The sequence below is a fragment of the Lampetra fluviatilis genome, chromosome 3, assembly GCF_964198595.1.
Source record: "Lampetra fluviatilis chromosome 3, kcLamFluv1.1, whole genome shotgun sequence".
NCBI lineage: Eukaryota > Metazoa > Chordata > Hyperoartia > Petromyzontiformes > Petromyzontidae > Lampetra > Lampetra fluviatilis.
The window spans coordinates 22898865-22912948 of record NC_136277.1 but is presented as its reverse complement, the minus strand read 5'-3'; the positions used below and the strand labels follow the sequence as shown (position 1 = coordinate 22912948).

General features: G+C 46.7%; 1 protein-coding gene across 5 annotated transcripts in view; it reads left to right on the top strand.

Moving 5' to 3' along the window:
* AGL (amylo-alpha-1,6-glucosidase and 4-alpha-glucanotransferase) overlaps window positions 1-14084 on the top strand; it is a 64554-nt gene that overhangs the window by 17748 nt on the left and 32722 nt on the right. For 4 of the 5 annotated variants that reach the window (XM_078885219.1, XM_078885223.1, XM_078885234.1 and 1 more), the window contains 4 exons: window positions 10637-10771; window positions 12011-12218; window positions 12557-12729; window positions 13605-13853. In XM_078885219.1, coding sequence (XP_078741345.1) covers window positions 10657-10771; window positions 12011-12218; window positions 12557-12729; window positions 13605-13853 — 745 coding nt within the window. In that variant the 5' untranslated portion in view covers window positions 10637-10656. Of the gene's footprint in view, window positions 1-5423; window positions 5502-10636; window positions 10772-12010; window positions 12219-12556; window positions 12730-13604; window positions 13854-14084 lie in introns of those variants that run through there. The other variant, XM_078885238.1, reaches the window with a different exon arrangement.

Sequence of the window (14084 nt, the reverse complement as noted above, 5' to 3'; positions counted from 1 at the left end):
CTCGTGGTCCGCTCTGCGAATGGGTCGTGGCCGGCTCCATTCTCTGCGCGTTCGCGATTTTATTCCAGAGCCACTGAAGCTGTTTTAACGGCACGGTCTCAATGAGCCAAACCAGAGTGAGTTTGCGGGCAGTTTCCCCTTCATCTCGCCACAAGCCTCTCATGTGTCGGCGTTGACGTCGAAGGTGCTCAGGTCGCACCTGCGGACGTTTTCGCAATCGGAGTTCTGGGCGACCTCTCGTGGTGTTAGCCACTTCTTGCCCAGCGCTGTGGAGGGAGGGTTGGGTGGATAGCGCACACACACACATTGTGTGGGCGTCAAGGTGCCATACCCTGGCTCGCCAGGAGAAGGCGGTACGGTGAAGTGCGGACTAAACTCATCTGCCCCTTAAATTTCGATGTAAGGCTTTCGTGACTGCAGGGATTCGTATTCTTGGGTCTTTCGAAACGTCGTGAGAATTTTATTGGTTTATTGTTATTGTTTTATTATTTCTTATCTGTCCCCTTTCGACTGGAATAGAGGTTTGCTGCATTGCACACGTGGGCTTCCTCCAGTTGCTCCGGTTTCCTCCCACATTTATAAACACGAACTACTTATTGGCTGAAAGCATCTTAATTTATGCACCTCCGTGTTTCAAGTTTCATTTATTAGGTGTAGCCCTGTGAGCCATTCAGCTCTTGAATCGGGTGCAACCGCAACAAAAATAAAACAAAAACATGAACAAGAAAACACAAAGCATATTTGCGCAGGGTTGTGTGTGATGCAGTTGCATAAAGGGGCCGTCCATAAATGACGTCACGCACCTGGGGGGTGGGGGGGTCAGACATTTGTGACGATGTGTGACGAAGGGGGGTGGGGTTTGAGAAATGTGACGTCACATCAAAATGCGCAACTTTAAATAAATATGGACAACACGTTCTACTTAATTAAATATACTTTTTAATACATGTTTTCTCCTACAGCATCAGAGCGCCACATTAAATACGCAATACGCACTACAATGACAATAGTTTAAAGCGGTTTTAAGCATTTTTATGGTTTTGGGGGGGGGGGCAGAGCTTTGTGACGTCATATTTGAGGGGGGGTCTGACTTTTTGTGACGCCGTGTGACGAGGGGGGGGGGGTAAAAAATCGTCCAAAATCGCGTGACGTCATTTATGGACGGCCCCAAATGACGCTACTATAGTAATTTTTTTTTTACATTATAATAGATACTATAGCATATCTTGAGGCATGCATTAACGCACAACGACCGGTGGTATGGCGCTTGTGGAAGGCTGGGTGCACTTTGAGGCCAAGTGAAGTGTCGAAGGCTCGCTGGAACGTCACGGGACAGACCCAGGAGCCATGAGATGCACCAACTGTGTCAACTTTTTGTATTTTATCCGCCCGGCGCTCAACTCGTTGTTGTGAGCGTCGCTAGTCTGCCCTGCGCACTTGCATGTACATTGCATGGTATGGCTGTACAGACACACTACTCTACGCGACATATTTATACACTCACTATATTTATCTATATGTGTATTCCATCATGGCTCACCATCTGTTAGGTATGAAGGATAGACGACAGTTGACAGCTCGTGACAGCCAGGTTCTGTGATTTCCACCAGTTTGTCAAACACCATTAACATAGAAAACATTTTACAAACATTGTAATTCAGTAGCTTCTTGAAGATGATCAAAATGCATCTTCCAGAGAAGGAAGAGACCGCGACCTGCCACGGCAGCCTTCTCCTGGAAGCGGAAGGTTGTCGCCGATTGGCGGCGAAAATCTTCCAAAGGCGATGAGATCAAACAAACACGAGTAAGAGGAGTCAGACGAGTTTCCGAATAAAGGGCTACTGTGGAAGTAGCTTTCACATCATTTATTGATCCACATTCTGTCTTCCAGAAGAGCTCTGCCCTTCACAATCCAGGTTATTGATCCGCCTTGTGTCTTCCAGAAGAGCTTTGCCTTTCACAGTCCAGGTTATTGATCCGCCTTATGTCTTTCAGAAGAGCTCTGCCTTTTACAGCCCAGGTTATTGATCATCCTTGTGTCTTCCAGAAGAGCTCTGCCCTTCACAATCAAGGTTATTGATCCGTCTTGTGTCTTCCAGAAGAGCTTTGCCCTTCACAGCCAAGGTTATTGATCCGCCTTATGTCTTCCAGAAGAGCTCTGCCCTTCACAATCCAGGTTATTGATCTGCCTTGTGTCTTCCAGAAGAGCTTTGCCTTTCACAATCTAGGTTATTGATCCGCCTTATGTCTTTCAGAAGAATTTTGCCTTTCACAATCCAGGTTATTGATCCACCTTGTGTCTTCCAGAAGAGCTTTGCCTTTCACAGCCCAGGTTATTGATCCACCTTGTGTCTTCCAGAAGAGCTTTGCCTTTCACAATCCAGGTTATTGATCTGCCTTGTGTCTTCCAGAAGAGCTCTGCCCTTCACAGTCCAGGTTATTGATCCACCTTGTGTCTTCCAAAAGAGCTTTGCCTTTCACAATCCAGGTTATTGATCCACCTTGTGTCTTCCAGAAGAGCTTTGCCTTTCACAATCCAGGTTATTGATCCACCTTGTGTCTTCCAAAAGAGCTTTGCCTTTCACAGCCCAGGTTATTGATCATTCTTGTGTCTTCCAGAAGGGCTCTGCCCTTCACAATCCAGGTTATCGATCTGCCTTATGTCTTCCAAAAGAGCTTTGCCTTTCACAATCCAGGTTATTGATCCGCCTTGTGTCTTCCAGAAGAGCTTTGCCATTCACAGCCCAGGTTATTGATCTGCATTATGGCTTCATTCCTAGTTGCTCTATGCCCCTTAGGGGCCTTTCATAAATGACGTCACGCGATTTTGGACGATTTTTTACCCCCCCCCCCCCTCGTCACACGGCGTCACAAAAAGTCAGACCCCCCCTCAAATATGACGTCACAAAGCTCTGCCCCCCCCCCCCCCCGCAAAAGCATATTTCCATTTTGAAAATAAAACATGCTTCAAATCGCTTTAAACTATTGCATTGTAGTGCGTATTTAATGTGGCGCTGCACTCTGATGTTGTAGGAGAAAACATCAAAACGTCTATTTAATCAAGTAGAACGTGTTGTCTATATTTATTTAAAGTTGCGCATTTTGATGTGACGTCACATTTCTCAAACCCCCCCTCCCCTCTCGTCACGCATCGTCACAAATGTCTGACCCCCCCCCCCCTAGGTGCGTGACGTCATTTATGGACGGCCCCTTATACCATTCGCGTTCTGCTGTAATGTCCACCGATGCCTGCTTTATTGATGGCGATTTCGGCACGTACAATCGAGAATGATCGATTGATTGATTTCTCACTGCTGATATGATTCAGGCCGCTGGTACGTGAACTGGTGGGCACGGCCATCGTGAAGAGTGGTGCTGGATGTGGTGGTGTGCTGGGTGTGGAAATATATTTGGTGTCGCTGTCCCGGCTGAATTGGCATCTAGAATCGTAGCTACGTAGAGTTATACACGCAGTGCCCAGTGGACTATTGGGGCAAGTACCCTTCGCGAGCACCCGTTAAGGCCATCGTGGCCTTCATCAGTAGCCCGTACTACCACCCGCCACTTGGTTTCTCGTGTTTACACACTGCAACAGGTACTCGTTTAAGGCTAAGTCGACCCACTGGAGGCCCAGGACCGGTTCAGATAATCGCGGCTGTTTTTGGTTGTGAGTGGGAATCGAATTCGGGTCAGTGGCTTAATTAAGGCTCGGTGGACCTAGGGTAGGCACGGGTTTGCCACTTGCTTCACTGATGTCATTCGCGGCTGGGTAATCTAATTCAGGGTCACCGGGTTCGCTAAAGGGGTGTTGAACCACTGTGACACGAACATAAGCATGTGCCTGTTCGCATACGCATGCACACGTGGACACGCATGTAGACGTGCACGCATACACATTGTTAGGAAGACACTGGAGCAATGCACTTTTTCATCTGGATCGAAAACTCATTGAAATAAAACGGCGTTTTATGTTCAGTTTGTTGTCCTTTCCCCGCACCTCCGATTAGCACGGTTGGCTATGTACGGTGCGAAAGAAGTTCAGCATACATACACACATGCACGCCTTCTCACACACACACACACGCTCGATTATGCTTACACCATTATGCATTTACATTGTATTCGATACACATACCCACATGCAGTTATATGAGCTATGAGGTACAGGTTATACACACACATTGATATGAACTTGCATTATCTACACAGACACCCACCAACACTCACACATGCACAAAGACAAAGATCCCGGACTGTAGTAGCCTGAATAGGCTTGGGGCAAGTGCTTAGGGAGCACCTATGAAGGCCAGCACGGCACATGAGGGGGTGTGGGTGGCCACGCCACACACGCGCACACACTCACACGTGCACACACTCACACGTGCACTCACTCACAGGTGCACACATTCACACGTGCACTCACGTGCACGCGCACTCACTCACACGTGCACACACACACGCGCACACTCACACGTGCACACGCTCACACGTGCACACACACGCACACACTCACACGTGCACGCCCACACACTCACACGTGCACACACTCACACACGTGCACACTCACACACGTGCACACACTCACACACGTGCACACACTCACACGTGCACACACTCACACACGTGCACACACTCACACGCGCACTCACGTGCACGCACACACACACGTGCACACACACGTGCACACACACGTGCACACACACGTGCACACGCACACACTCACACGTGCACGCCCACACACTCACACGTGCACACACTCACACGTGCACACACTCACACACGTGCACACACTCACACACGTGCACACACTCACACACGTGCACACACTCACACGCGCACGCACTCACACGTGCACACACTCACACACGTGCACACATTAACACGTGCACACACTCACACGTGCACACGCTCACACGTGCACGCCCACACACTCACACGTGCACACCCTCACACGTGCACGCACTCACTCAATGCCCATTCTGTGACAGTAACTGTAGACGGGGTCTTTGCATAGCTCACACTCCCAACGGGGCAGGGCTCTTTCAGGGCACGTGAGACGTGGGCAAGGGCATTGTTAGGACAGGGGCAAGGTCCAGGACATTCGAATGCCCCTGCCTGAGCATACATAAGTGCCGACGCCTCCGCGCTGTGGTGTGTGCGCGTGTGGATATTTTCTGCCTACGTGACCACGGCAGCACACGCAAGCTCGCTTGTGTGAGCACTCGAGCGAGGAGGCACTGTGAATTGTTAAAGGTTAAACGTTGAAAAATATCGGCCGCTTACTTAACTCGTTTTCTTTGGCCGGCGTTAGGTGGTGTAATTTTTTTTTAATACTTTTCGCAACACGTTAAAGTGGACAAGTTTTTAAAAAAATACATTTTTTATATTTGATTAGAATATTTATTTTGCGCTCCACCGCCAAGTGAATCGCTCTCAGCGTGGGTGCTGTCGGTGTTTAACTTCGTCTTCACGTTGCGGTTTCGCGGTCGTCTTGAGAAAATGTGAGTTGAAGGGCCCTAATGTGCAACATTCACATTTGTGCCATGCATATTATTGGGTTTTTTCGGTAAAGTCACGTAGGTAAAAATTTTTAATTAATAAAAGTAAAATAAAATAAAAATCACGACGTTTCGGAGGCAACAAAAGCTTCCGTCTTCAGGTGGAACCGTCACAGCACGCTGTGACGGTTCCACCTGTGACGGTTCCACCTGAAGACGAAAGCTTGTGTTGCCTCCGAAACGTCGTGATTTTTATTTAATTTTTATTTGTATTAATTTAAATTTTTTACCCACGTGACTTTACCGAAAAAACCCAAGAATATGAATCCTTGCAGTCACGAAAGCTTCAAATCTAGAATTGTGCAATGCAGTTAAACGTTTATGAGTTCAAATGTGAATACTGTGTGTACACCTCTTTGACTGTGTAGCAATTTATTTTGTAAAGTGTAACCATTCTAAAAGGTATATATCTGATAAAGGCACAGCCCTGCAATGACTGGATCACGGCACTGCTGCTGGATGAAAGTGCTTCCAGCAGAGGGAGCTCTAGAGAACCACTCTACAATGTATTTGGCCTACTCTTCCAGGCCTCATGTCATACTGTATAATTCGTTTTTTAATGTATTTGTTTAATTGCCACTTTTATAGTTTAAAGGGTCTGTTTGTATCATCAAAATAAAATAGAATAATGTTTGTCCATGAGCCAGTGGGCCTTTGGAACAATGTTTTTTTACTTGGATAATTTATTTTAAAAAATGCCATTCGAGTCAAGCTTATTTAAAGTTTTAGGAGTTAAATTTTAGTCATATTTTGTGATGAATTAGAATGAAATGTTTGCAGTGGCATGTTTATCGCATGATTCAAGTTACGTTTAAAAGGAAGATGCAATCCCAAGAGCAAACGGCTCTTATTTTGTAGCAACTCACCTAGGAAGTGCCCTGATCTGTCCGACGATAGTTTAAGCTTCATTCGTGAGAAAAAAAACAAATACTAGAAAGTTACCCTCTGGCATAGCGCCATGGCATCATCCAGTGAGTTCTCTGTGGTGCAACTACCGTTACCTATTAAGAGCACCAACAGCAACAGCGATGTCATCACCACGATGCTTGTGCCAGGCTAGGTGCACATTGTGAGGCTGCGTGAAATGTCGAGGGGCTTGCTGCTGGCAAGAACTGAACTTGTGAAAAATAAGAACAGGTTTTACCCTTTCTGGATATAAAACAGTTGTCAAGATGTTTAAATGTCAATTAATGTAGATACCTTTAACAATTAATCAAGTGCTTGTGGTGAACATGCAAACAGGCTGTCTCTGGTGTAGGCCAATCCGTTTCAAAGACAATTCACATATTATCGGAGCATTTTTTGTTTGTATGTTCACCAAAAGTACGTGTGGTTAATGCAGACTTGATTATTTTTCATAATTTGATACTGCCAAAAAAGGTCCGATGATAAACTAAACTTTTTATTTTACCAGGTAAGGCCTACTGAGCTATATAGCTATTTTACAGAAGCGACCTGGCAACAAATGATAGCTCAACGGAGTGGCTTATCATGTGGAAATGTATAGCAGCAAAATACCCTCGAAGTGCATGTTCATTATACACGTGAGTGTTGGTGGGTGTCTCTGTAGATAATGTGGAGAACATGCAAACTCCCAAATACACAGGCGTCAGGGTCAGAATCGAACCCATGACCTCCCATATACTCGGCGAGGTAGTTAACATCTCTCAGGATCAGGATCGAACCCACGAATGCCTGCATACCAGGTGAGGGAGTTAACATCTCTCAGGATCAAGATCGAACCCACGACCCCCTGTAGACCAGGCGAGGTAGTTAACATCTCCCAGGGTCAGAATCGAACCCACGAACTCCTGTATACCACGCAAGATAGTTAATATCTTATCAGGGTCAGGATCGAACCCACGACCCCCTGTACACCAGGCGAGGTAGTTAACATCTCTCAGGGTTACAATAGAACCCACGAACTCCTGTAGACCAGGCGAGATAGTTAACATCTTGCCACCACGGCACGAGGAGTTCGGGTCGGACGTGACCTGTTGACGCGACTACATCGAGGTGCATTGTGGCAGCCGCCACTGCAGCCAACGTCACGGCGCACGTCAGCGGCACGCTGGCAGTCGTCCATGCGGACCCAATGTAGGTCGGGGCACACTTGGGGGGGAGGGGGTCGTTATAGAAATAGCGGTGCTCGCTCTGGGAACCAATTAGGCAAGTTTTCGGGGAGATCCAGATCATTATTTATTTACTTTTACAAGCACACATTGTTTTTAAAGCCAGGGGGGTTTCAGCCGGTGGCACGGTAGTTAATGCGCTGCACTCTTTGAGCCCGCCGGTCACCCGAGTTCAATTCCCGGCCACGGCTAACGTCACGGCGAGGGGTATCCGAACGTGTCCCGGTCCTGGTCCCGTCCCCTTCACTATGACCCTCGCTGAAGACCGCGGTGAAATATGGTCAAACACTCCCATGACCTGCATCCAGCAGTCGATTTACCAGTGGCTGTGAAGTATTTAAAGGAAATTAAACCCAAACACGGCAAACGGCTGCTGTAGATGCATAGCTAGGCTGTACAACGAGGAGTTTCAAGCTTCGCTAATGATTAAAAAAATAATTTTAAAGTGATGGCTAGGCGTATCATCATGGTGGCTCACTGCAGTGTTACTTCCATGCGTTTTAACGCCACGTCCATGCATTGATGTCTCTGGAGCGCTATGGTAGCACCTGCCTCGCTATGCCATTAAAGTCTTGATTTATCGTAAACAAAGCATTACATCATGTTGGATAGCCCAGGACAACACACCCCAGGTGCTGCGTAGCTGCTAGAGAAGAGCCACTGTTTGTTTGGGGTCTTCCTTTGAGTCCCTGCACTGCCGTGGATGTCGGCGGTGTTTGGATATAACAAAATAAAATAGCGATTCTATCTCCCAAATGCGTCTTCGCATTGTACCACGTGTTGTTTGGCACAATATCCGACGTTTTTCTCCATGTGCATCTTCAGTTCATTGAGGTCAGTGACTGAGTGTGCTGAAATTAAAGAGACGTCTTTTTTCAGGGATAAAATGTTCCGCTCGAGTACCTGATTAGTGTGGCTGAGATGCTTGCAGTGACGGATGTATGTACGTATGAACTTTTTTCGCATCGTACGTGCTAATCGGAGGATAAATATGACTTGCGGTCAGTTTTGAAGTGGGAAACTTCACTTGACCATGGAGCATGTGGAGCGAAAAAGCACAATTGTGTAAACGTATACAGTTACGCATTGGTAACGTCGCAGCGAATTTTAAACAATCTGCTCTTATCCTGGTGAATCGCAACCACACACGCACACATGCACGTGCACCAGCAGCCATTCACGTCTGCGTAAGCCTGGGAGTAGGGCCAACCAATAACCGTAGATGACCTCTCTGTTCGTGAGCTTATTAATATTCATGGCATGGTCATCATGACTATTAATGAGACCTCTGAATGCAGGCAAACGTAATCTATTCACTAAGCGTGTAATGATTCACTCCACCAGCCAGTCCCTTAATTATTCAATACACTGTCACGATTGTGAGTCGTGGTCTGACTTAAGTTTCGATTTCCTTTCTGTCTTATACTGTCTCTTGCTCTGTCACATCTGTAAATGACGAGACAAAACCCATGATCATAACATAAAAATAAAAAATAGTGCAGGCCCGAATACCGTGAGTTTCAAACAAAACACATAAATGTGTACAAAGCACTCAGCCTCTGTGCATTGTGCGTTGATTTTTGCATAATGGACAAAAGCCCATTGTTTTTTTGACACATGTTTGTGTGCTGTTTAAAACTCGTGTTCTGTCTCATTTGATAAGTAGCTTAAAGGTAACGTTTGTGCTTGATGTGAATACATTCTAAGTGATCAATTCCTACGTGAACAACCGATGGACGTGTCATGAGCGTAAGAATTTGTTGTAATCGATAAATAGTTACACACTTGCGATTAACAATCAACAACTCACAGTTAGGATTGCGTAGCGTTATGTAGAATAATAAAGAAAATACATGAAGAGTAAACATCTTGGAACGCTTCTTGTGGCCATATGTATTTTGGTGAACAAAAACAAAAGTGCACATTGCTAGTGCTTTGTTAAGATTTTATTAGTGGCAGTTTCGGAAGCACCCATATATCTGCGTGTAAGCAAATTTGTTTGTAACGTTACAAAAAACCTGACACAATACTGTCAACATTCACCAATGTATTTGCAACAAAGTGACATTTTCCTATTTTCTGCAACAGGCCCTAATATTGCCGCAAATTTATTTATTGTTTTGTTCATATATGCCGAGTTTACAGTAATTGTACCCACTGTAACTTAGATCCTTGGAATCAAATCAATCTAAATACCTCAATATTAAATGATTAAACTTAAACCACGAATTATATCCTTGGACTTAAACACATAGACTTAGAATTGTTACTTCAACTCGCGGATTTTGACCCTTAGATAGGAACTTCTTGACTCACGGACTTGAACCTAAACCCATGATTTAGATATAAACATTTATCCACGTAGACCCATGGATTTAACAAGTACACTTAGATACAGGATTTAGCCCCACAGCCTTAATTCAAGAATTTGACCCATGGGCCTCAACCCATACACTTAGAACAAAGTTGGGAAACTTTTTTTTATTTTTCAGAGCCAAATAGGGCTTTCAAATATGTTTGGTGGCAGGCCACACACCACCTCACACCTCAGTCACTGTCACTGCAAGAGGCCATTGCAGTGACAGAAGAGACTGAGTGTGCCCAAATTAGAAAGATATTTTTTCCAGGTCAAAAATATTCTACCCTCTAGTACCCGATTAGTGCAGCTAAGATCCTTGCAGTGATGGATAAGTATAATTTGTGGTCTGTTTCGAAGTGGTAAGTCACATGTGGCCACGGGACATATGAATTGCAGTCATGGATCGTAGCTTCCCCACCCCTGACCCGGACACACAGACACACGAACTTCAACCCTAGACTCATGGGCTCAAACTCGTATCCTTAGACCCATAACTTATCCATTTGCATGCGTTCGCCTGGTCTCGGGCTATCACCTTAATCCTCTGGGCATCCTTATTAACCCTGACCACCCCCCCCCCCCCATAGGGCCCTCCTGAGTGGTGCTGATGTCAGCACCACCCTCCTTGGCCTGTGAAAAGATGGCATCTGTACGGCAGACACGCGTCCTCACCCTCAACGCCATGGACAACCTGGAGCGCACGCTCTACCGCGTCAAGAAGGGTGAGCAGGAGCACGTAGACGGCTCTGCAGCTTCGGGTTCATAACGGATGTCGGGTTCATAACGGCCATGTCAGGTTCATAATGGCCGGGTCGGGTTCATAACGGCTGTGTAATGTTCAGACACTGAGCAGCCACACAGATGTGAGGCACTCTAGAAATTATGCTCATTGTGATCCTAGTTTAAAGATATATTTATGAGAAATAAAGAAAAACATTCTGTGATGTTTTCCAGAGCTGTACCTTTGAATATGCCACTGATGTGAAATCCATGTAGCATACTTCTTATATTTACTATAAAATATATTTTCTCCAGGAAACCGGGTTTTAGGATGACAGTCTTGAGACCAGGTTTTGAGATCAGTGTATTGATTGAGACTTGACTCCAGGAGACTGGTTTTAGGACCGGAGTCTTGAGGCCTTGTTTCAGGATCCGAGTCTTGAGGCCGGTTTTCAGGATCCAAGTCTTGAGGCCGGGTTTCAGAATCCGAGTCTTGAGATCAGGTTTCAGGATCCGAGTCTTGAGGCCGGGTTTCAGAATCCGAGTCTTGAGATCAGGTTTCAGGATCTGAGTCTTGAGGCCGGGTTTCAGAATCCAAGTCTTGAGATCAGGTTTCAGGATCTGAGTCTTAAGGCCGGGTTTCAGGATCCGAGTTTTGAGATCAGGTTTCAACCACTGCCACCTTGGTGAGGAATTAGCCTTGGTTAAGTCTAGAATGATGCAGTTTCAGCTTTGGCCAAGACTAGGAGAGTGCCACCCCATTAATTATTTCTGATTTGAGGGCATGCAGCGATTCATAGATTTTTGTATGAAAGATCCATTCATATCAGGCGCATAATTTCACGGGTCAAATTATGTGTGCAAGAATGTATTATTAATGAATAATTTAAATTATATTCATATTTAATTTAGGCTAATGGTGTGAATGTAATGCAAATGGTACAGAAAATAGACAATGCAAATGAGACAGTAAAAAGCAGACAAAAAATATGAAATCCTTTCAATCAACTTTTGACCCTGGATTGTGAAAATTCATACAATTGTATGAGGATGGAAGACATTAATTTATTTCTGCTAACTGTTATTGCATTTTCAAAGCCTTGGCCTAGTTTAACCTAGTCTGTTCTCAGACCTTTAGCCTCACACTAGTTTATTTTAGCCTGCGTTCATCCTTGGCCTGGTCTAGGATAGTTCTGTTTCATCCTTGGCTTCATCCCCATTGAGCTTGTTTTTCCTTCCAGGCTTTGAGCTGCAGTTCCGGCTGGGCCCAAGCCTGCAGGCCTTCCCTGTGACCGTCTACACAAACTACCCCGAGGAGGGGGCCGCGTTTGAGAGGGCCCGCTTCCGTGAGCTGCCATGGAAGCACACGGGAGTTGTGGGACAGTCGGACGCATTCTGCTCCATCAAGCCCCACATGTCCGGAACCTACGAGTTCCACTACGTCTACGGGTGAGACACGCGGAGCAGCTGCCTCGGTAGAGAGGCGACCAAGACTTAGATCCAAGACATTTGGTTTCTGAATCAGAGTCTTCATTGAGAATTGACTGCAGGGGAGACCATATTTCATTATAAGAGTCTTGAGACCAGTTTTTAGGAGTCTTAATTGAGAATTTTCCCCAAGAGAGAGTGGATTTAAGGATCGAAGTCTTGAGACTGGGTTTTGGGATTTGAGTATAGATAGAGGATCAGAGCCTTAATTGAGACTGGGTTTGCGGATCGGAGTCTTGAAACTGGGTTTTGGGAACGGAGTCTCGACGGAGTCTGCATTCCGTGCTCGTTCCTTCCAGGGCGGGCGTGAAAGCGCGCGGTTACCTCATCGTCGACCCCGAGCTTGCGGTGGGGCCTAGCGACTCTCAGCGCACCCTGCCCCTCGACTGCATCGCCCTCCACACCGTTCTCGCCAAGTGCCTGGGCCCCTTCAGCCAATGGGAGCGCAGGCTGCAGGTCGCCAAGGAGACAGGTGAAGTCAGGGTTCATAGAGGGTCCCCATGGTTCAAGAGGTCATGATGAGCATTTAAAGGTAGACTCATCTCAAACATACGGATCTTCTCTTGTAGCCATTACATGAGTTTGCAGCTCTTCGGTGAAAAAAAAACCTTTCAAATTTATTTTAAGGTGCCCTCTCGTAATATGCATTTGCGTAAAGCCACTGGAACATGTCCGAAGGTCACTTTTAAAGTATTTTATTAATATTATGAGTCCAGGATGCGCAGGCTAAGTGTGTGGTTACTAGCGAAGAGCCGTGTGATGGTTGGGGCATGTCTTCCTTTAATCTTTTCCACTGCTCTTCATTGTCTGTCTTCTGTTCAGTTTCTTAAAATGCCCTCCTGTTTCTATCTCCGCACTCCATTGCCTTAAGTGGCCTTCACTGCCCTCCATTTTCTTCTAGGCCTGTCCTCTAAATGCACTCCAATGCCCAGCTTTGTTATTCACTGTTCTATACTCAATTTTCTCTGGTGCCCTCCCATATCTTTTCCCCCTGTCCAATGTCCTTCAGTGCTCGACTCTTCAGTGCGCTCCGGTGCCCCATTTCTACCCTCCCTCTCCCTCCAATGTCTCTCCAGTCGACACCTAACGATGCATCAGTTCATCCATTAGCATCCATTCTTAGGCTCACCATGAGCGCATTGATTCGTGCGTGTGTAAGAATCGATTATGTTTCACTTGTGTCTGTTGTGTCCAATGGAGGTCACATGGCGTCTGCAGCCTCTAGAGGCCGCATCCTATTGAAATGTGAGCATTGGTGAATGATTACAAGTCTGCAATTAAATTACCTTTCCTACTGCTTGCTGCCCCTCACTGCCCATCCACTCTGCTGCTGCCCCTCTCCCCCAGGCTACAACATGATCCACTTTACGCCACTGCAGGAGCTAGGCGAGTCGCGCTCGTGCTACTCGCTCGCCAACCAGCTCCGCCTGAACCCCGACTTCACGGAACTCGCGGCGACACCAGGATTACCTGGGTCACCAGGGTCAGCGGCCAAGGGGCACGCACCCAGCTGGGATGATGTAGGGACGCTTGTGGAGGCCATGAGGAGAGACTGGGGTGTCTTGAGCATCAGCGACGTCGTCTACAACCACACAGGTCCGCCGGGGCACGCACGTGGGGGGGGGGGTGGAGGGAGATGGGGATGCCATGGGGACGTACAGGGAGCAGGGGACACGGGACCAAGAGTCGCAGGCATGGGTGGGGGAGAGGGGGAGACACAGTGGGATGCCGGGTGATACGGGAGACATGAGAGGGAGACACGTGGAGAAAAGGGAAATACATGGGAAGGAGGAGACACAGAGGGAAGGCATGGAGAGACACGGAGAG